This window comes from Equus przewalskii, chromosome 1 (genome assembly GCF_037783145.1).
Source record: "Equus przewalskii isolate Varuska chromosome 1, EquPr2, whole genome shotgun sequence".
NCBI lineage: Eukaryota > Metazoa > Chordata > Mammalia > Perissodactyla > Equidae > Equus > Equus przewalskii.
In genome coordinates, this window is record NC_091831.1 from 72,202,394 (window position 1) to 72,226,384 (window position 23,991).

General features: G+C 37.7%; 1 protein-coding gene across 24 annotated transcripts in view; it reads left to right on the forward strand.

The window, feature by feature from the left end:
* The window catches only part of LOC103551190 (zinc finger protein 37A-like), a 72,305-nt gene that overhangs the window by 11,595 nt on the left and 36,719 nt on the right, over positions 1-23,991 (forward strand). For 7 of the 24 annotated variants that reach the window (XM_008520561.2, XM_008520558.2, XM_008520562.2 and 4 more), the window contains 3 exons: positions 6,462-6,588; positions 6,872-6,967; positions 16,836-20,764. In XM_008520561.2, coding sequence (XP_008518783.1) covers positions 6,462-6,588; positions 6,872-6,967; positions 16,836-18,289 — 1,677 coding nt within the window. In that variant the 3' untranslated portion in view covers positions 18,290-20,764. Of the gene's footprint in view, positions 1-6,461; positions 6,589-6,821; positions 6,968-16,835; positions 20,765-20,897; positions 21,850-23,991 lie in introns of those variants that run through there. The other 17 variants (XM_070567507.1, XM_070567550.1, XM_070567559.1 and 14 more) reach the window with 8 other exon arrangements.

Consider the following 23,991-nt stretch of genomic DNA (forward strand, 5'->3'; position numbering starts at 1 on the left):
GTTGCTTAATTTTTTCTTTTATGACTTTTCCTGGATTGATGACTTTTCTTTTGTTTTTCTGGTAGTTTGAGAGTTTGTTATTCTCTAGTTGATTATCTTGACACAATTTTAAATGTATATATTTCTGTATTAACATCAAATTTTTATTGTCTCTAGTAGCATTTAAACAAGATGTGATTGTTTTTTTATTGAGCTATAATTGACATAAAACATTACATTAGTTTCAGGTGTACAACATAATGATTTCATATTTGTATATATTGCAAAATGATAAACAAGATCTGATTTTTTTGGTAAGTTTTTATTTCTCTCTCCCATATCCTATGTTTTATAGAGATCATCTTAGTAGTTTTTTTACATGTTGAATGTTAATGTTTTTTTATTCTTAATAATTGAAGTGCTAATGAGTTAGACTTGATTTTGTTGTCCCAGTATGAAAGGTAGTTTGTGGAAACAGTTGTTCTTGAGCTCTAGAAGAGCTGTAATTTAAGAATGGCTGTGTGTGAGGCCCTTTAAGTGTCATCCCTTTATCAGCTCATGTAATTCCAACAGTTTTCAGAGTTAGCTTACACTTTTATGTAATTTCAGAGCTGATGAATGCCAGTGAATAAGGGTTTATATGTGGAAGGTAGATAGGATAATTTATCCATGAGAAAATTGTAAATAGTTAAGACATTTTATCTGATTGTGAGGCCAGTGCACGCTGCCTGTGCCTCCTTTAAGTCATCTGCTCTTGTTTCAAGAAGATTATGAAATACCAGAGCTATTTGCAGAAAGTGAGTTTGAAGTTCCCTTTGCTGTGTGTTGCAGACTGCTGAAAAAGATGATCTGGATATTCTTTGTCTTTTATTGCAGATTTTATCATCTCGTTTTCGGTTGCATACTTGAGAAGTTGACTTTACAGCTACAGATGCTTAATTGATTAGTGGAGCCATGGCACTTCCCTTATTTCAGGACATCTCAGTTTCTGAGTCCTCAGCATGTGGCAGTATCCATGGTCACAGTGGAGGGAGGCTTAAGATACATGTACTCTCTCAGGAAGTTAACAGTCTTATGCCACCTGTTCACTAAATCACCGAACTACTTCCCTTCCATTTATAACCCTAGTAGCTGTCTTCTCTGGCTTTACCAGAAACTGGTTAATGTTGGTCTCTTACATTCCCAGTTATTTCTTATATGTCACGTACAGTAGTCTTCCCTTATCTGTGGTTTTGCTTTCCACAGTTTCAGTTATCTGTGGTCAACTGTGGTCCAAAAATATTAAATGGAAAATTCCAGAAATAAACAATTCATAGGTTTTAAATTGTGTACCATTCTAAGTAGCATGATGAAATCTCACACCATCCTGCTTTGTCCCACCAGGGATGTGAATCATCTCATTGTCCAGCATATCCATGCTGTATATGCTACCTGCCTGTTAGTCATTTAGTAGCTGTCGCAGTTATCAGATCAACTGTCACAGTATTGCAGTGCTTGTATTCAACCAACCTTTATTTTATCTCATAATGGCCCCAAAACACAAGAGTAGGGATGCTGGCAGTTTGGATATGCCAAGGAGAAGCTATAAAATGCTTCTTTTAAGTGAGAGGGTGAAAGTTCTCAACATAATAAGGAAAGAAAAAAAAATCATATGCTGAGGTTGTTAAGATCTGTGGTAACTTTTTTTGTAGTATATTGTTGTAATTGTTCTATTTTATTATTAGTTATTGTTAATCTCTTACTGTGCCTAGTTTATAAGTTAAACTTTATCATGGGTATGTATATATAGGAAAAAACATAGTATATGTAGGGTTTAGTATTATCTCTGGTTTCAGGCGTCCACTGGGGGTCTTGAAACATATTCCCTGTGTCTAAGGGGGGAGCTGCTGTACTCCTTGTCCTTGGCTTCTGCTCTTTTGACAGAGTGCATTCTGGAATATTTTGCAAAATGTGTTCAGGGATTTATAGTTTTTTAATTTTTATAGATTTATTTTTCTTTGTTGTATAAATGTATTTACCTGGTTATGTAATTCTGGGGGAAAAAGAGCTACTGCCCTCAGAAAATTGTGGGCATCTCTCTCTCTCTCCATTTTCTTCTGTTATTTATTTTTGCTGTGGATAAATCAAGCGTCAGTTTGATTCTTATTTCTTTGTCGCTGTGATATTGTGATTTATAAGGGAAATATATATTTGGTCATTTAGATAACCAAAATATATTTCTCATATGTATTTGGTCTTTGTCTATGGTTCTTGGCTCACAGTTCCCAAAATCCCTGGAATTTCCTAAGTGTTGAGGGTGATAAATGTGTCTCTTGTTGTAAAGGTGTCTCTGTTTTAAAGTATATAAATTAAATATAAGTTAATAAGGTGACTTTTAGAAAGCACCTAAGGATGGAAAGGGGAGAGGGGCTAGAGATTGAATCAATCACCAGTGGCCAGTGATTTAATCAGTCATGCCTATGTAATGAAGCTCCATAAAACCCCCAAAGGACAGGGTTCCTAGAGCTTCCAGGTTAGTGAACATGTGGAGCTTCTGGGAGAGCTCTGCGTCTGTAAGAGGCATGGAAGCTCCACACCCTTTCCCCATATATTGTCCTACACATTTCTTTCCTCTGGATGTTCATCTGTCTCCTTTATCATATCCTTTTATAATAAATTGGTAATCCAGTAAGTAAACTGTTTCTTTCAGTTCTGTGAGCCAGTCTAGCAAATTGATTGAACCCAAAGAAGGAGGGGGTCATGGGAACCTCTGCTTTATAGCCACTTGGTCAGAAGCACAGGTAACAGCCTGGACTTGTGACTGGTGTCTAAAGTGGTGGTGAGGGACAGGCTTGTAGGACTGAACACTTAAACTGTGGATTCTGATGCTGTCTCCAGGGACTCAGAATTGAGTTGAATTCTTGGACACCCTGCTGGTGAATTATTTGTTCGTGTCGGAGAAAACCTCCTCCATACTGGAAACTGAGTCTCAGAATACCCAATTTAGTAGCCAATCATTGCTTGTTTGCTTTCACAGAAGTTTGAGGATTCTAATTGGATTTCAGAAATTTCATTAGGTTGAGCTACACGTTTTTACTTTTTTTCGAGAAATCCTCCTTGGCATTAATTGTGTCCTTAAGATTTGAAGATTTCATGTATCTCTTCAGGGACATCTTCTGTTATTTCTTTTTTTTCTTCTCTTCTATCCTATGTGATGTATCCTGGAATTTCTTCTAGAGTGGCTTTTATCTCCTGATTTATCCATATTTTATAAACTCTTCTTCATTATTTCTCTGATTTTTATTTTGTTATGAGAGATTTGTACAATTTTGTATTCTATATCCAATTTGTTTTCTAGTAGCATTTTAAGGGCATTTCTTTTGTGTTCTCACAATTAAGCAAATGTGAAAATTTATTTTGAGTACTCTCTCTTTTCTCTCTGATGGATTCTTTTAGCCAACTATTCTCACTTTATGTGGAAGCAGTATTCTCTTGAACATCTTTGAGGATTCTATTTAGAATATTTTGAAACTTTCCCCTATTTCTTGTACTCTTTTCCCCTTACTGTTCAATCATTCTGTTTATTCTGATTGCTTACTTTTCATATTTTGGTTTTCCCCACCTGTTTGGTAAAGTCTTCATTTTCCTTTCATGTTTCCCCATGAAGGTCTAGTTTGAGAAGCACAGGTAACTGTGGCAAATTGACTTCGTAGATATGGATATAGATATGAATGTATCTGACATCTCACCAGAGCGTTCTGTAGGTGAATGGGTGGGGCATGGACATGGGAGGACCCCGCTTCAGGCCAGGCAGAAAGGAAACAGGCAAGCAAGCAGAAGGTCCCCCTTCAGCTGCTGAAATGGAGAATGCTGTATCCTGAGGTTAGAGTACTAAGGTCCGTTTCATTAAGTGGTTTTTCTTTTAAAGAAAATACGTGCTGTTATGGACAATTGAAGTTTTGGGAATTGCATTTCTTAGTTGGCTTTACTTTGGATAGAACTCTCCATTTATATATAGAACTGGTTTTTAAAAAAGCCCCTGGCTTTATATAGAATGGCTACTCATCAGCTTCAGTCTTCATTGACTGCTGGATGTCTGCAGATAGGGGGCAAGGGTGCCCTGAAAGTCAGTTAGTTTGCCAGTAAGCTACTTTGTCACCTATGCTGACCCCTTGCCCTGGTTGGAAGGCTCGGAGCTTGGAGGTCTCTGGCTGTAGCTGGAAGCCTCCTCTTCTGCCCACTTCTGTACTTGTATAAGTTGCAGGTACCATGATTCTAGTTTCTCTTCTCTGATATCGTCTACTGATACCTTCTGGAAGTTACATAAAATTGTCTTTTTTGGTGTATTCTACTGTTATTTGCACACTTCTTTTTTGTTTTTTGTTTCTTCTACTCATATTGTTGGAGGCATCAGAGGTAGATGTTTAAGTCCACGATCTTTAGTTGGAAGGGACAGTTATTTGTGAAACTATCTTCTTTACTGTTTCCACTATTCTCTTGTCATCTGGTTCTTTTCTCACATTTCAAAAAAGTCTCTTCTCAGGGCTGGCCCCATGGCCTAGTGGTTAAGTTCAGTGCACTCTGCTTTGGTGGCCCAGGTTCAGTTCCTGGGTGTGGACCTATGCCACTTGTCAGTGGCCGTGTTGTGGCAGCGACCCACATACCAAAAAAAAAAAAAAAAATAGAGGACGATTGGCAACAGACGTTAGCTCAGGGTGAATCTTCCTCAGGGGGGATAAATCCCTTCTCAGCCTTCATAGCCTAGTCTGTTTTCTTTTTCTGCCAGCCACTTGAATATTGGTGTTCCCTCAAATTCTGTGCTGGTGTTTTTCTTTCCTCAATCTTTGTCTCCTCTGAGCATCTGATTCACTCTGGTGACCCCAGTGACACAGAGTTGTCATTTTCACCCAAATCCTTATTTTCATACTAGACCTCTCTCCTGAACTCCAGAATCATTTATCCAACTTTCAAGTGGGTATTTCCATTTCCGTGTTCTGAAGACATTTAGAGTGCTATGTGTCTAGCATCCATTTCATTGCTACTCTGCATCTACCCTGCTCTTCCTTCTTTTCCCTGAACTTGACAGGTTCCCAGAACCTCCAAGTCTGCTCATGCAGACCCTCTGGGAATAACTCTTCCTCTCTTCCTTTGCTTAATGAGTTCCCTGTTTTGTATATCCACCATTGCCCCTTTAATATACATGATGTAGCTCCAACACTGCTCTCCAGCACAGTCTCCACCCTGCTTTGGGAGCATTGCTTCCTTAGTGACAGATTGTGTAACTGGGACTGGAGGGTCTATTTCCATTTTACCATTGGCTTCCTGTTACAGCCACGCATTACTTGATGACAGGATACATTCTGAGAAATGTGTCCTTAGGAGGTGTCATCGTTGTGCGAACATTGTAGAATGTACTTTCACCAACCTAGGTAGTATAGCCTGCTACACAGCTAGGCCATATGGTACTAATCTTATGGGCCCGCTGTCGTGTATGCAGTCTGTTGTTCACCGAAAGATTGTTGTGTGGTGGATGACCGTATTCACAGCAAGGACTTGGGGCAGGTGGAGGCTGGTGGGAGGGAGGCTATGTCCCAAGGGAGTGTGCAAGATAGTTTTGTATATATCAAATTTTGTCAATGTTTTAGGGCATGAGAAGAAAATACTAGCTTGTCTATTTACATTTTTATCTGAAGAATAACAAAATTAAGCTCTCCTCATATGTGAATTGATGGTATTTTATTTAATTTATAGATAAATATAAATAAAACTGGTGGTGACTCAAGAATTTTACTCATTAGTTGAGTGATTAAATATTTGAAGATCACTAATAGGATTAAAGCCAAGTATATTTCCTAGTTTCCTCCCCTAACCCCTCCCTCCACCTCTGCAGCCTTTATCGCATCACAGGTTCAGATCTGCTCTCTTGCCCTATCGTGCAGTTCCATTGACTTGCCGCATGTTTTTTCAGATCTTTCTTAACTTTTCTTGCAGTTTTGCCATATATTTGCAAAGAAACTGCTATTCATATTTAAGCACTGAAAGTATTATCTGCTCAGTGAAATCCAAGGTGCTAACACTCTCACATGAACTTGCACAGAATCTGTTTATGATCCCTGTCTGTGTTGCACATGTTTATAGTATGGGTCCTTTAAGTCCTATGGTAGGCATGTCTTTGTGTGTTTCCTTATGAGGGTCAGTTCTTTGAGACCAAGAAGAGTATTTTGTTCAAGCTGAGATTCTCATAAACTTGGACAGTGTCAGGCACATGTAGGCACTCAGATATTTTTGCATTAAGTAATAGATTAATTCACCAATGTTATTTCTACTACGATTTCTTTTTTCTTACAAAATGTAACACAACAAGCTATATAGTAGAGGTCCTTTGTAACATTTTCCGGTCAATTATCAACAATAAAAATGATGAGGATTCGTCTTTAAACACCTTTTTTTTCACATCACCTGATTCTGACCACTTCAGATTGAGCAGAAATGTGCTTTTCCAGGGATCGTTGTCATTCAGGGATGTGACTGTGGGCTTCACCCAGGAGGAGTGGCAGCACCTGGACCCTGCTCAGAGGACCTTGTACAGGGACGTGATGCTGGAGAACTACAGCCACCTCATCTCGGTGGGTAGGTAGCAGTTGTTTCCTATGTAGAGCCCCAGTATGCGTGTCCTTTTTTATTTACAGAAACTTGTGGAAATTTTGTAGAATATAGTAATATTTAAATTTGGGATTTAGAAGTCAAGGACAGTTTATCCATTTTGGGTACCAGAAAGGATGTGTTTTCCTCTGCCCCATAACAGGATTAAATGAGCTTTTTTTATTGTACACTCTTTGAGCTATACTGTCCTCCTCCTTCAGAGGCCCTGAAACTCACCGTTTGTCCCAAGTCATACAGTTCTCATCCACAGGATATTGCACTCCTAAACCAGAAGTCATCCTCAAATTGGAGCAAGGAGAGGAGCCATGGATATTAGAGGAGGAGTTCCCAAGCCAGAGTGACCCAGGTGAGTTAGTGAGTATGAGCCGGATGGAGGAAATCAGATCACAAAGGGTTAGTTCAGCGATTGAGACCATAGAAGTGGCCTTCAGGAATCACTTTTTAGAGGCTCCAAACCTTTGGAAGTAGTGTGTTGACATGACTCAAATATCCAGTGTCACTGAATCACCCAGTATCTCCCAGTGTCACTCTCATACACAAGTGGTATCCCTGTTTTTTTAGGTATACATTATATAGAGTTAAGCATGCAGATCTTAAGTGTATAACTAAATGAAATTTTCTATGTGTATACACCCATGTACCGATCATCAGGATGAACATATAGAGCATTTTTCAGCAGCCCAGAAGGCTTCCTGGTGTCCTCTTCCCAGTAAATGATATCCCACACTTCTATTACCATAGATCAGGTATGCCTGTTTTTAACTTCAGATAAATGTGGTGATATGGTATGTACTATATATATATATATATACACACACACACACACACTATATGTATGTAAGGGTATACTATATAGATGATATACAGAGATTGTATCTGGCTTCTTTGGTTCAGCATTATGCATGTGAGATACATCTATGTTGTGTATATCAGTAGTTTATTGCTTTATATTGCTGTGTAGCGTTCCGTTGTGACTATCCCAGAGTTTTCTGTTCATTCTATTATTGAAACATATTTGGGCTACATATTTGAAACATATGTGTTTTGAAATATCTTTGAGTTTGGAGTATTTGAAAAACGTTATAAATATTCTTGTGTGTGTCTTTTGGAGGACGTAAACTCCATATTTTGTTAGATGTATAACCAGGAACGGACTTTCTGGGTGTAGAGTAGTCACATATTTAGCTTTAGCAGTATTTGGTTTAAACAGTTTTCCTGAGTGATTGTACTAAATTGTATTGCCACCGGCAATGTATGAGTTCCAATTGCAGTACATCCTTGTGAGCACTTGGTATTGTCAGTCTAGTTAATTTTAGCTATTCTAGTCATTGTGTTGTGGTATCTCAGTAGGTTTTAATTTCCATTTCTCTTATGACTGATGATGTTGAGCATCTTTCATATGTTTGTTGGCTATTTGGATATCTCCTTTAGTGTAGTGACTACTCAGGTCTTTTACCTATATTATTATATCGAATTATTGGTCTTTTCTTATTGAGCTATAGAAATTTTAAAATATATTCTGGATATGAATCTTTGTCAGATATATGTCTCTTTCCAGTTATATCTTATCACTCTCTTAATGATATCTTCTGATGAACAAAGCTTATTAAAAAGACCATCCTTTCTCCTGCTGAATTGTGGTTTTATCTTTGCCATTTATCAGGTGAGCCTATATGTGTGGTTATGTTTCTGAGCTTTCTGTTCTGTTCCACTGGCTAATCTATCCATCTTTATGACAATATCACTGTCTTTTATTATTATAACTTAATTATAAGTCTTGACGTCTGGCAGTGTTAGCTTTCTAGCTTTGCCGTTTTCTTCAAGACTGCTTGGTTGTTCTATGGCATGGATACAGAATGTTGCCAAGAGCATCTTTAATCTACAAAATATATTAAAATAATATCTGTGTTTCCATACATTATGGATAATGCTATAGTGCTGTAAGTCTTTTGCATTTTCATATAAATTTTGAAATCAGCTAATCAGTTTCCACAAAGACACAGACATACCTACTAGGACTTTTATTGGGATTGCACTGATCATTTTGGGGAAAATTGACATCTTAATGATACTGAGTTTTCCAGTCTATGGCCATAGTATAATTCTACTTAGCTCTTCTTTAATTTCTCCCTGGTTCTCTAGTTTTCTGTTTAGCCCATTTTTTCATTAAATATATTCCTAAGTATTTTATGTTTCTTTTATACTATTTTCATTTTTACTTTATACTATTTATAGTATTTTATTCTCCAATTGTTTAATGCTATTATATAGAAAAACAGTTGATTTTTGCACATTGGCCTTGTATCCTGCAACATTGTAAATTCACTTATTCTGGTAGTTGTTTTATAGATTTCCTAAAATTTTTCTATGTAAACAATTGTGTCATCTATGAATAAAGTCAAGTTTACTTCTCCTTCCTGATCTTTATACCTTTTTCTTTTTCTTGCCTATTGTACTTGGCTAAGAATGCCAGTGAAATGTTGTATAGAAGTGGTGAGAGTGGATGTCCTTGTCTTGTTCCTGACCTCAGGGAGAAACTGTTCAGTATGTTGCCATTAATTTTGATCTTAATCAAAGAATTTCTGTAAATGCTGTTTATCGTTTTGAGCAAGTTCTTTTCTATTCCTAGTTTGCTAGGAGGTTATTTTTTGTGTGTGTCATGAATGAGTATTGAGGTTTTTCAAATGCCTTTTTTGCATGTCTTGAGATAATCATATGATTTTTCTTAGTCTGTTAATATGGTGAGTAATCTTGTTTGATTTTGAAATGTTAACCCAACTTGACATTTCTGAAATACATCCTCCTTGATCATAATGTATTTTGCTGTTTTTATAATCACTGAATTTGGTTTTTTACTCTTTGTAGAATTTTTGTGTGTGTGTTCTTGAAAGAAATTCTCCTTTCATTGTCTTTTCTTGTAATCTTTTCAGACTTGGGGTTGAAGGCTGTACTACTTTCGTAAGATGAGTTGGGCAGTGTTTCATGTTTTCTATTCTATGGATGATTTTATGTAAGACTGTTATTTCTTCTTTAATGTTTGGAAGATTTCACCAGTGAAGTGATTTGGGTCTGAAGTTAGCGCTTTGTGGAGATTTTAAATTTCAAACTGTTAAATTTTTAATATTTATCTTTGTTAATATTACCATAAATACCACCCATGAGGTTTCTGGAACAGAACAGATGGATTATTATTTATTTTAACTCAAGTAACGACTGTGTGATCCCGAGGTACTCAGTTTCCTACTCTGGGGCATTGAGACAGAAGCCAGGTGTCCCATACAAGCATTTGGAGTTGGTATTGTGGCGGAAGAACACTGATAACTTTAATGTGGGTGTGTTTCTGTAGAAGAGAGAGGTAGCTGTCCCCTCTCCTTTTAAAGGAGAGAGAAAACCTTTGCTCCCTTGGGAAGGGTCCTGAGTTCTCACTCTAACCCTTTGGACTGTAAATAAATTTCTTCAAGAGAAAAAGAAGCCCATTGTCTCCAGCTTTACACCCAAGGATTTATACCACCAGGGGTCCCAGGTTTCAGTGCCCCCACTCAAGTGTAAACCTCCCTGGCCTCCCTGGCGTTCCGTTGCTATCTAATCGGTCAGAAATTACTTTCCAAGTCTCATTCTTTTCCCTTAGCTGCCAAGTTTCATTAAGATTCACTCAAAAAGTCCTAACTGTGCAGAAATATAAAATTTTTTTCTCTACAGTCCTACAATGTCACTCATCTTTTTTCTGCATCGGTGCTTCTGGCCAGTTTTTCTATATATGTGCCGTTCTTCATTCATTTCGTTTTAGTCTTTAACCATAAAGGTCTATCTTAGGGAGGCAGATCGTTTCCTCTTCAAGTTTTTTCATTAACCTTTTACCTGGTCCAAGACATTAATCCAGATCTGACAGGACATAGTAATATTTTACCCAGACTTTGCCTTGGCCTGCAAGGAAGAAGTCTGTGGCACGTTGTCTCATCCACACAACTCTGGCCAGTCAGTTGAAGCTGACTTGAATGCCTTCCAGCTGAGGCAGGGTCATGGATCACTTCAGCTAAAGGCAAGAACAAGTTCCACACCTCCTTCCAACAGAGTAACTGCACTGTAGGTAGAACTGCTCACAGAGCACATGTCTGAGGTCTGTCACACTGCCAGATGTTTCCTCAGATGCTTGAATATTTCTGATAACTACCATAGGTGCAAATCTTACTTAAATTGTAAGTTAATGCCTGACTTTCACACACACAAGAAGCACAATCCCAGAGGGTACACCTGGAAATAGAGATTTTGCAGTTCTTAGGAGCTCCCCGAGAAGGCCTCTCACTGGCTGATAGACTTTAGACCCCCCATTTCAGGCCAGATACTCAGTTTTGTCCTCGTTTCAGAGGGCCTCCTGAAGGCAGTCAGTTCCAAACAGTCCTGCTTGTCCATGACACCATTTCCTCTGCCTCTCCCTTTCCCTCCCCCCAGTCTGGAAGTGTTCCACAGGAAAATGTGGGTTCTGTGGTTTGCTGGTCAGAGCATCAGGCAGGGCTGGTGGAAGCAGCTGCCAGTTTGAATGGCAGGGATTCACTGCAGTTTGCACTTGGGATGAGCAGCATGGATGGCAGTTAGGGAGAGAAGCAAAGGCATTTCTCTTCTGGAAGGAGTTCTCTGGGAGCAGTTCTGCAGGACAAAGATGAGCAACGACCTACCCTGTCCCCGGTGCCCTTATAAAGGTTCATGTTCCCAGGTGCCAGAGGTTTTGCTTTCCCTCCATTGTTATAAAATCCCTGTGTCTCATTGGTAACTGAAACTTCACATTTTCTCCAGTGGTCCTCTACTCTCACCTGGATCTTTCATCTGGAAGGTCTGGGTGCAAGAGAGACCAAGCCTTTAACAGAAAAACATGTTCATACAATTTAAACAGAATTAATTCTGAATCCTCTTTTGGCCAGTCTCTGACCTGGAGTTGCTACTGTTAAGAGAAAGAGACATGTCATGCTCAGGGGAATGATCAGGGTGAGATCTTGAATTTTTAAAATTTTCAAAGTTGGTCTATATACTATGCCTCCACACGCCTCTTTTGTCCTTATCATACCTGGTAAGCAGCCTAGGGACTGTCCCTTTCTGAGGACAGCTGCATTTAATAATCAGAGTCTCTTGCTGAGGTGTGTGTACCAAGAAAGAGGTCAGAGAAATAGAATCAGACTCATTCCTGCTCATTGTTGAAAAGGTAGCAGTGGTGAAGTATCCTCTAGAGGGGGTTAAAATTCAGATTTGATTCATTCTCTAGGAATGGGTGGCCCTCCCCACCATCTTGTGCCTTCCATAGGAATCACAAGCTAAGGATGCAGTTAGCTTCTGTGATCTGGGTTGTGCAGTCTCTTCCATCAGAACAAGCCCTTCCTATGTTAATAAGTGACCCAGACAGTTCTGCCAGGATCCGTGATGTTTCCACAGCTCCCTGTGCCACAGGGGTGTCAGAGTTCTGCCACTGAGCAGGATGGCCATACCTGCTTATAGCTTGGCAGAGCTGAAGGCCACAGCAGAGCAGGCCATTAGGGAAAACCTCTGTGACTCCAGGTGTTGGATGGATAGCTAGCAAGGCCTTTCCTGTAGGGTTTTCTTTTTAAAAGTGTTTTTCACCTTGTCGATTGTAGATTCCAAGTTGTTCCACCCAAAAGTGGGTGCAACAGGCTGTTGACTTATTATCAGCCTCTGATGAGTCAGGCATCGGATTTTAACAAGAGCGCATTAGCAAGCTCAACATTGCTTTTCCAAAAGGCAGCTCCCAAAGTGTATCTCCATCTGGAGGCTGCCTCCCTGGTCATGCTGTCTCCTTTGCCTGCTCTTAGGCAAAAATACTTTGTAAGCCTCTTTTAGGCCACTATAGGCAAAAAGCATCAATCATGGAGGCTTGTTCTGTCTCCAGTACTATAAAATTCTTGGCATGGGTACTGAATCCTCATCCATCAATACTTATTTTCCAGATTGGGATGGCCATCTCTAGGACTTATGTCAAATTAATTTATGCCACATATTCAGATGTAGTAACCACAAAACAATACAAAGATGTTTTAAAAAATTCCCCCTTTTTTTTCTTAGTGCAAATTTTGCACAAACTCCAGCAGCTAAAATCAGCATTGACAGGGTTACAATCTCAGCTGTCCAGATCCTGGGTGGGGCAGAGCTGGGGCTGCAAGGCTGCCATGGAGGGTATTTTGAAAAAAGTCCCCCCTTTTACAATTCCTTCTTTGACCCATGGGTTGTTTAGAAGTGAGTTGCTCCTTAAATTGTTCTTTTCTACTTATCCTTTAGTTCTCAAGTTTTAGTTTAATACAGAGAAGATTCTTTGTATGATTTCAGTTGTTTGAACTTTGTTGACATTGTCTATTTTCTGAAATGTTCCATGTGCGCTTGAGGAGAATGTATATTCTGTCATTGTTTTGTATAGTGTTCTATAATAATATTGTTCAGGTCTTCTGTATCCTGAATTTTCGTCTTTTGTCTGCTGTTCTATCCATTACTGAGAAAGGTGTTGTGGAGTCTCCAACTATGATAATTCTTGAGGCTATATTAATTAGGCAAAGAGAAATTTCGGATTGTCACATCTCACTTTTGAATGGCCTCTAGTCATTATGAAATGCCTGTCTTGATATGTGTAGTGGCACTTTTGCCTTTAGATCTACTTCTGATATTAACATAGCGACACCAGTTTTCTTTTATCTAGAGTTTACCTGATATATCCTTTTACATCCTTTACTTTACCATGTCCATATATTTAAAGTGTCTCTTATAAGCTGATTATAGTTGTTTTTTAAATCTCTTCTGTGACTTTTTAAATCTTTTATTTAGATTCATTAGTCCATTTATGTTTGCTGGTATAATTAGGTTTAAGCCTACATCTTGCTGTTTCTTGTCTTTTTGTACCACTTCTTCTTTATTCTCCTATTCCTTCGTTCACGTCTCTTTTTAGATTTTTATTATTATATTTTTTTGCCTCTATTAGCTTTTAATGAGTTATGTATTTGTAAAAATTACTTTATTTAGAGGTTACACTACTTATGACAATATGCATTCCATTAGGGCAGAACTAAAGAGATAAGTGTGGATGCCAGCAGTGTGAAGATGTTCAAAGTTGTGAGAACTACATGAGATCTTCTTGTACATGAGTATAAATAAATGAGAGATGTGATCTTGTGGCTGAATCCTGTGGCACTACAAGGTTTAAAAGTGATGAGGAGGAGAAGGATTGAACAGTGGGGACTGTAGGAAGAGTCTGAGGATGCAGTAAAACTGAGAGTATGTGATGTTCTGGAGGCCAAAAGAAGAGTGTATTTCAAGGAGAAGTCAATGGACCTCAGATTTGAAGATGGAAACGTAAAGTTGGTATTTTAACCTTGACTTTTTTGAAACAAGAATACAACAAGTGGTAAGAGATACAAACAAATCAAACCCCACTTTTGAAAGAACTATCAGAGAGTTTAGCTCCGAATCTCAAAATAAGTGAAAGGGTTGCCAGTAGCAGTGGAAAGTGAAGTAGAGGTGTTTGCAGCACTGCAGAGTGCGGAGGTGTCATGTTCAGATAGAACTCGAATTGTTCAACCCAGTCTTTTAGAACATCAGGAAGGACTTTTAGGATAGTGGTAGCTCTCTGTACTGGGTTTCTTCCTGAGAAGCAGAGGGCTGGGGTTACATGAGGACTCAGACACACAAAGTATATTAGAAAGATGCAGTCTATCTCTGAGGTAGTAGAAAATGAAAAAGACTTGATACTTGAAAAAAACAAAGACTTTTCTTATTTTGTTGGAGAGTAGTAAAGACTGTGCCCTTGTCATAAGAAATATTCCTGCCAGGTTGGAATATAGCCCTCAGTTCAACTCATGGGAAAGTCTTGCAAATAGCTGGATCAGGAAAAACTCACCTCGTTCAATACTGAGTAGTTAAAAAGAAACTAACACAAGATGCATTCAAAGTTATTACAAGAAACAGGAGGAGACAGGAAAAGCAAGTGGCAGGTGAAAAATAATTCACCTGAGAAGTGTTGCCATGGAATACCTGAATATTGTTACTAATTTTTAATATAAATTAACTCAATGAAATAATGGCTTCTAGTGTACAAGAACATAAAATAGGAACATAAGAGATTCTGAAAGAGATAATAAGACCACAAGAAGATGCATTATGAGCTGTGTTATATCACAGGAAATAATTGGAAAAAAAGAATAAAATCACTGCAGTAATCAAAGTACAATCTGAAGACACAGAAGTAGAAAAGACTTTACTGGAAACTCACTAGGGAATGTGGAGGTTAGAAATGAGAAACCTAAGCAGAAAGCAAAGAATTTGGAAATGGTGCCTTACAGAGTAATGGCTTCTTGTTTTTATTACGTACGGTTTATAATTTTTAGCCCAAATTTTCTTTGTCAAGAAAAACTCATTAAATGCTTCAGCTCATTTCTCCTTCCATATTTGTTCATCAAGAAATTCATTCCTGGTCATATAATTAGAGTACATGATAGTTTACTGAGACTTCTCAAAGAGAAAGATCTTGGTTTCACTCTCTCATCTCATAGTATTACATATTATTTATGATTTTGCTTAACCATGGAGCCAGATGTAGAGAGTTCTTTCATAATAATTCAGAAAGCATTACCACAAATTATTTCTTAGTATACATGCTGGATTATCAAGCAGTAGATTCTGATTTGTCAAGTATGCATTGACATAGACACTGAAAAATCTTGTCTGTGTCTTAACAGAAGTCACACATGCCCGTTTTAAAAGTTAATCATGGGATGTGAAAGCCAATCTCATGTCATCCCCATCAGACACACACATCAAGCCCTAAGATAAACGGGACATTTATGATGGGGTGTACATAGATTTGTTAGTAACATTTATCTCATAATAAACTAATACTATTAATATCACTGTAAGTTTTAAATATGTTATTCTATATATGCTTTTTTTGAATTGTTCATTCATTAGCATTTTACCACATTTGCTGTTTTATACAGAAGTATTTAAAAAAACAATACATTTAGTGGTTCACTAAATCTTTTAAGTATGAAACCTAAAAATTTGTGTTGCGTAAAGCTCTCCAGGTAATTCAGATAAACACTGTTTGTTAAATACCATTGATTTAATATCCATTCTGAGTGCTGAAAGAAAATCATAGAGTTATAGCTGCCAGGAACATAGTTGATGAGTGAAAATCACAGCTGCTTGAAATATTTTAATATCTGGTGTTTCTCAAAGACTATTAATGTTACAGCAATGCAGCTCACCTCATATTTGTGTTAAAATAAATTATATGAAACAGTCCTTTCAATTTTTTTAGTAAATGAAGCTGAAAGTGGTGAGGAGATTTGGGAAGGCAGCTTTTAAAAAACGTTGTTGGACTCTAAGCCAACAGAATGAAAAACCGTGAGTTTAAGATTGTAGGTGAGAATGAGCAGTTTATGAGGGACAAACAACTGGGCTTACCCAGAGCAAAACACATTAATTTTAGATTTTTTAAATGATGGCTTGATTCTAATCTGAATCCAGATGTAATGATATGTTTGCTTCAATGATAGCTTTCTAAAAAATATTGTCAGTTCTTAGGACATTAGACTCAGGGAAATACAGTATTGTAGATAGCAGAGGAATAAAAAACAGGCATGTGTAACCAAAAAACCTTAAAGGTAAATGAAAGTTCTAGGACCAGGTTTAGAATTGTATTCCTTAAGGTTTTCATGGTGTACAGAGATGTAGAAACATATATATAAAAGCAGGATTGAAGACTAATATTAGGATGAGATTTGTCTGTGGGAAAGCCAGAAAGCATTGGAACAGGGTTTGATGGTCAGGAGAGGTCCACAATTGAACAACTCTGATGGCATAAAGGGAAAATACCATAACCAGAATAAAGCTGTAAATCTGATCCTGTGGCAAGGATGGTTTGACTCTTCATTGATTTTGCTCTTTTGTTGCATATTTTTGTTCCTAGTGAATCAAAGCTAGATAGGGAATTAGAGTTTGGGTTATAGTACTGTTCTTTATGAATTAGAGCTCTCAGAAGTTTGATCTGTTGTTGCTCTGTAGAATGGAAAAGAGAGATGAGATTGGAAGTGTGTACATTGTTGTCATAATCTAGGCATGAAGAGATAATGCTCTGAATTGATCCACTCCCATAAATCTAATGCTAACTCTTGTTTCTCCTAAATATTCTTGTCAACTAATCTTTGTTGTCACTATTTATATTTCAGAATTAACTAATAGCAGTAGAAACTATTCAAGAAAGAAGTTCAGTGTGTTTAACAAAGGTAGAAAATGGCCCCATGATGATAAGCATGAAAAAATTCATTCTGAAGAGAAACCTTATGAATATAATAAAAATGGGAATGGCCTCTGTCTCAATGAAGACTTTGTGCAGCATCAGAATATTCAAGTTTTGGAGCAACCTTTTGAATACAGTGAATGTGAGGAAGTTTTCCATGAGAATTCACTCTTTGTTGTACATAAGAAAGCTTACACAGGACAGAACACTTGTGAATACACTGAATATGGGAAAACTTTCTGTGATTTGTCATCTCTCATTGCCCATCAGAGAACATATCCAAGAGAGAATCACTGTGAATTTAATGAATGTGAAGAAAATTTCTTTGAGGAATCCATTCTCTTTGAACATCGGAGTGTTCACCCTTTCAGCGAGAAGTCAAACCTCATTCCAGTTCAGAGAACCCACTCAATTGACAATATAATTGACTATAATGAATGTGGAACCTTTTTTGGTGAAAAGTTAGTCTTTGGTGTACAGCAGAGAACACCCACAGGAGAAAAGCCCTATGAATGTCATGAATGTGGAAAAACCTTCAACCAGAAGTCAGCCCACACAAGACATCAGAAAACACACACAGGGGAAAAGTACTGTGAATGTCGTGAATGTGGAAAAACTTTCTACAAGAATTCGGACCTCATTAAACATCAGAGAATTCATACAGGGGAGAAACCTTATGAATGTCAGGAATGTGGGAAATCCTTCAGTGAAAAGTCAACCCTCACTCAACATCGGAGAACACACACAGGGGAGAAACCATATGAATGTCATGAATGTGGAAAAGCTTTCTCATTTAAGTCAGTCCTTACTGTACATCAGAAAACACACACAGGGGAGAAGCCCTATGAATGCTATGAATGTGGGAAAGCCTTTCTCAGAAAATCAGACCTTATTAAACATCAAAGAACTCACACAGGGGAAAAACCTTATGAATGTACTGAATGTGGAAAATCCTTCTCTGAGAAGTCAACCCTCACTAAACATCTGAGAACTCATACAGGTGAGAAACCCTATGAATGTATTGAATGTGGAAAATTTTTCTGCTATTACTCGGGTTTCATAGAACATCAGAGAAGGCACACAGGGGAGAAACCTTTTGGATGTAAAGAATGTGGGAAAAACTTCCGTCAGAAGTCAGCCCTAATTGTTCATCAGAGAACTCACATAAGACATAAACCCTATGAATGTAATGAATGTGGAAAATCATTCTGTGTGAAGTCAAAACTCATTGCACATCATAGAACACACACGGGGGAGAAACCTTATGAATGTAATGTTTGTGGAAAATCATTCTATGTGAAGTCAAAACTCACTGTTCATCAGAGAACACATTTGGAGAGAAACTCTGTAAATGTAATAAATGAAGGAAATCATTCTGGGTGAAGTCAAGAGTTTATAGAACGAAAAACACAAAAGGGGAGAAACATCTGTTCATATAATAATTTTGAGAGTACTTTTGGTCTAAAGTCAGTTCTCACAGTATAGCAGATATCTTTCAGAGGGGAGAAAATAATATGGAGATATTGAATATAGGAAAATTTTCTACTGGAATTTAAACCATATAGTATATCAGAAAACTCAGAGTGGAGAAAACTTGTTAGCAATTGAATATAGGGAACTTTTTGCTCAAAGCGATGCATCACTAAACATCAGCGAAATCACACAGGGTAGAAACCTCTGTCAGGAACGTGACAGGGTAGGGTAGAGAAGACTTCATCCAAAGGCCAGAGAAAATGCACAGACTATAGGAAACTATAGGAAAGCATTTACTATTGAGGTGATATTTTACTGGACTTATGTGAAATGCTTGAAGTAGCATCTCAGTAGACATCAGATAGTAGTTATTGGAGAAAATACTTTTAACTTTTTAAAAAGTGTGGAAGCTTTAAGTTAAAATGTCAGATTTTGAATTGAAGGGTATCTAGCAATTTAGGAAATGTGGAGAATGTTTTTCATTTATAAATAGCATTTTACTTTGTTAAAACACAATATGGCTCCCTGCTGGGTCTGCTGTTCCTGTCTGTTTAAGATATTAGGTGTGAAAACACACCACACTGGAACCAGTGGTTGCAAGCAGTTCAAAGATTTATTATCAGGCATATGCAAAAGAAGAGAAGACATTTAGCAAGAGAACCTGCCAACAGGAAAACTTTATGATATCCAGATGGAAAGAGAGATATCCTGGTCTGGTGACATACATAGGACAGGAGCCTGCCAGCAGGACTTTTGAATAATTCTGGAGCAGACTAATTTTGAGGGGCCTGTCATGGAATGGTATATCAAAGGGGCAAGGTGGGTTGCCTTGCGTGCAACTTATTGGGTGTAGTAGAAGTGAGTGAGTATGTAACATAGGTGGTTTCCACCCTGGCAGATGTTTAACAGTTTGGCCTGGTGTTATCCTGTTCTCAGTGACTTATTGCACCCAACTCTGTTTCTCTGCATACTTAACACAGGTTTCATATGTGGTATAATTTTAGAAAAACAAGACATTCATATACAGACAAATACAGTGTTAAATATGGAGCTCTGAAAGAGCATGAATAGATTCTCCTACTGGGTACGATACAGTAGCTTGCAGCAGATCAGTGCACTCACTGAGAATAGCTAGAAAAGCAAATCACAAAAAGCATCTATTTAAATGCAACCTATTGCCGCAGAAGCAAAGACGAGAGTGGTAAAATTCAGGAGAGGAGTGAAACACAGAGAGTACGTGGGCAATATGCAGCTGTTTTACCTGGGAGCACTTGCCAGTTCTGGCTACAGGGAGGAACCTGAGTATTGAGCTTGGCTCAGGCAGAGAGCTATAGCTTGTTGGGGGGCATGGTAGGGGGAAGAACAAAAGCCAGAAAAAAACAGAACTATGGCAGTCAAGCTGGAGTGAAAACTTTTGGAACATTAGAGGCTTCAAACACATAGCCAGTTTCCCAAGAAATTTTCAGGAGACTAACTCAGCATGGGACAGGAGCCCAGAAAACTAAACTGAAGAACATAAGTAGATTTTTTTCAGTACTGAGAAATAAATAATTAGTATTCAAGAACTGCCAGTAGGATGGGTACTTGGTGAACACACCATGTTATCAATAAAAGCACAAGGTCATACCAGAGGTAGATTGTACCTTATCAAAACTGCAAACAGTACCTGAGTGGTATTTTAAAAACCTGTCCAGAAAGAAAATTCTAAGAACAGATGGCTTTGCTGCAGTTATTCCAAATATTTTTGAAAGAAATAATACTAACCTTTTATAAACTTTTCCAGAGGAAGGAAGATGGAACTTTTCCAATTTATTTTTTGAGTAAAGTGTAACCTTGATACAAAAACCTGTAAAAGACATTTCAGGAAAGTAAAGTTACAGACCAATATCCTATGAATTTAGATGCAAAATTCTAAAATTAAAAAACCCAGCTATATCCATGGGCAATATATCATTACCAAGTAATGTTTATTAGAAGAATCAAAGGATGATTTGTTATTTAAAATTCAATCAATTTGGCGTCCTATTCCTCTTCCTTTCACATTCCCCTTTCCCTGTTGCTCTGTCTGTGTTTCACTCCTGCCTTCTCTTCCCAGAGTGGATAAGTCAGAACAGGCCTGCCATGGAGGATGAGAGACATGTGATGATGTGCCCACTTGCATCCAGAGTGCTGAGGGCAGATGGGAGAGCTGGTCAGTATGGCTGAGATATTGGTAACATTGAGCAAATAAGAAAATGTGTTGAGGATGGTGAGAGCCAGGTTTCTCACTTTTGGAGAAGGAATTTATAAATATGGAAAGGGAGAAAGTTAGAAAACCCTGGAGTGTTGCATTGGAATGTAACTCGTGTCTTTTAAATACACAGAAATGGTTAGTTATAATAATGACACTGTGTGTGTGTGTGTGTGTATTTTATGGATCTGTCTACTGAGAGGGCTTAATACAATGACACCCCAGTAGTGGTCTATACACCAAGTGCCATGTTATTAATTTCTAAATACTATCCTCCACCAAAAAAAGGGACCAGGTCTCTGGAGTGATGGCTGATTCCAGGTCAGAGATGGGGAGAAATAGAAGATGAACCTGAATCATCTTATCTACCAGACAGTAAGAAAATGTTCAAAGAAACATGGAGACATTCAAAAGGACAAAAGAACCATCTTGGTTCCACTAGCCAAATTTGAGACAGTTTGAGCATCAAACTAAATAATGATAACATCAGAATACAAAAGACTTAATAAAATGGGAATCTAATAATTTATACTGAAATAAATAAATGCACAAATCCATGGAGGAGAAGGAAAAGCTTTTCTTTACAGTAGAATGCCAACTAATAAATGTAGGAAGAATAAGGGGAAAAGGAAAATGTTCTTTGGCCCCATCAGAGTGGTAGTTGATTTGAGAGGTAGTTGCCAGCATAGGCTAAAGTTTGTGGGTAGAGGTTTGATGAAGAACAGGTTATTGACATAATCTCCAACTATCTCCCCACAAAATACTAATCAAATACAAAGGCAAAAGTGGTGATTTTATGATAAACCTGGCAAACATCAACATGATCAGGTGATCAAAGTTCACCTCACCAATGGTAGGGAACATACACCTGATGAGATGCACCGAGAAGAGCCAGCATCATTTATGTGGTGGTCTTGCCAAGAAAGTGTGACCAGAGCTTGCTTATGAGGAAACATCAGATGAACCCATTGGAAAGCTTATTTTACAGAATGTAAAGCCTCTATTCTTTAGAACTGTCAAGAACATAAAAGGAAGAGACTCAGAGACTGCTCCTGTTTGGAGGAGACTGAAGATATTTAAAAAGGAAAAACAGACATTTTTAGAACAGTTTGCAAAATTCAGAGTGTATCGATTTTATGGTAGTGTTTATCAATGTTTATTTCCTGACTTGGATGATGGTTGGTTCTGTAGGTTAGTGCCCTTGTTTGGGGAAAATATACACTGGAGTATGTGGGCATAAGGGAGTCTCATGTCTGCAGCTTATTTTCAAATGCTTTAGAAAAAGGCTAATAATAAGTGTGTGTGTGTATAGAGATTGCAAGCAAGTGTGCAAGGGACAGATGGAGGAAATGCAGTGCCCCGTTGGGAAAATCTGAGTGGGAGAGCTATGTGAGTTCTTTGGCACTATAGTTGTAACATTTTTAGAAGTTTGAAATCATTTCAGAACAAATATTTAAAAGTTTAAGTAAATTGACATAATGTACCGTGTTAGAAAAAATAAGTGAAGCTATATGATTATCACAATAGATGCAGAAAGCATATTTGATAAAACTCTGGGTCCATTCATGACTGAAAAACAGAACAAAGCTAAATGAGAGTAGAATGAAACATCAAAAATAAAACCAACATACAACAAACATAATACTAAGTAGGTAAATGTCAAAATATCTTTTCCTGATATTAATAATGAAATGAATGCTTGTTACTACCACTTGTACTTAACATTGAACTGAAGGCTCTGGCTAGGTCAGTAAGGCAAAAAAAAAAAAAAAAAAAAAAGGCATAAAAACTGGGAATATTGAAGTGCAACTTCTTATTTGCAGGTGATATCATTGTATACATAGAAAAGTCAAAGAAAACCTATGGAGCAGTTATTAGAAATAAGTGAGTTTAACAAACTGACTGTAGAAAAATTGTATTTTTATGTATAAACAGCAAATATGAAAATTAAGTGATACGAGGACAGTTGTATCCACCTAGGATAGGGTAGCAGAGACCAGATTTACCCTCCTGCCTGAAAAAACCAGGAAAAAAGAAAACTGACAAAATAGAGGAAATAATTGTTTTCAAGTCAGTAGACATCAGGCAATAAAGGGCAGTGATCCCTGCAAGTGATGGCTAGGTTCACCATCTTTATTGCAGTGATGGTTATGCACATTTATCAATTTTACCAAGATGTTCACTTTAAATACTGTGTTAAATTCCTGTTAAATTTACAGTAGCACTAAAACAGTAAGTTCTAGAAGTCCAAAAACTACATCACAAAATTCAGAGACATTAAAAACCAAAATAAAGGAAAAGTATCCTTACTGTTTTGATGACTTTGAAGCCTCATTTCTCCCCAAATTGAATGGTAGATTCAGTGCAACCCTAATTGCTATCCACCAGCAAGTTTTGTTCTTGGAAATTAACAAGTCTGACTTTAAAATGTATATGCAGATGCAATGACCATAGCTAAGGTAATCTGAAAATAGAAAAATAAAGCTGCAAGATTTAGATAGCCGGATATGAGGACTGTGGTATAAGTACAAGGATGCACAATGTCTAGAAACAGGCCCAAACATATTGATATGTGGCAAAGGTGACACTATAATATTGTGGTGAGAAGATGGTGTTCTTGGTAAATGATGTTGGGTTAATTGGCCCTCAATATTCACAAGAGCAATGTATTTTGACTATAACCATCACCATACACAAAAATCAATTTCATGTGGATTATGCATCTAAATGTGAAAGGTAATACAATAATGATTTTGGAAGAAAATATAGGTGAACATCATGACCTTAGCTAAGTCACCTTAAACAAGAAACAAAAACAGAGAATTTGACCACATTAGAATTAAGAACTGCTATTTGTTCAAAAAACAAAAAAACACAAGAGTTAAAAGTCAGCCATAGACTGGGGGAAGGCAATTGCAATGTATGTATTTAACCAAGGACTCTTATACTGCATTTATAAAGAACTACAATAAAAAGTCAGAGGGGCCAGCCCCGTGGCCGAGTGGTTAAGTTTGCACGCTCCACTTCGGTGGTCCAGGGTTTCGCCAGTTTGGATCCTGGGCACGGATGTCTCACTGCTCATCGAGCCGTGCTGAGGTGGTGTCCCACATGGCACATCCAGTGGCACTCACAACTAGAATATATAACTATGTACTGGGGTGCTTTGGGGAGAAGAGGAAGAAGGAAAAAAAAAGCAGAAAATTTGAACATAATTCACAAAGGTATATTTAAATGGTGAGTAAATGTATGACAAGTTGTTCAGCTTCATTTGTCATCAAGAAAAGGCAAATTAGAACAAAAATTTAATACCACTACACACCAGAATGGTTAAAATGATTAAAATACCAACTGATGGTGAAGATATGAACCAACTGGGACTCAA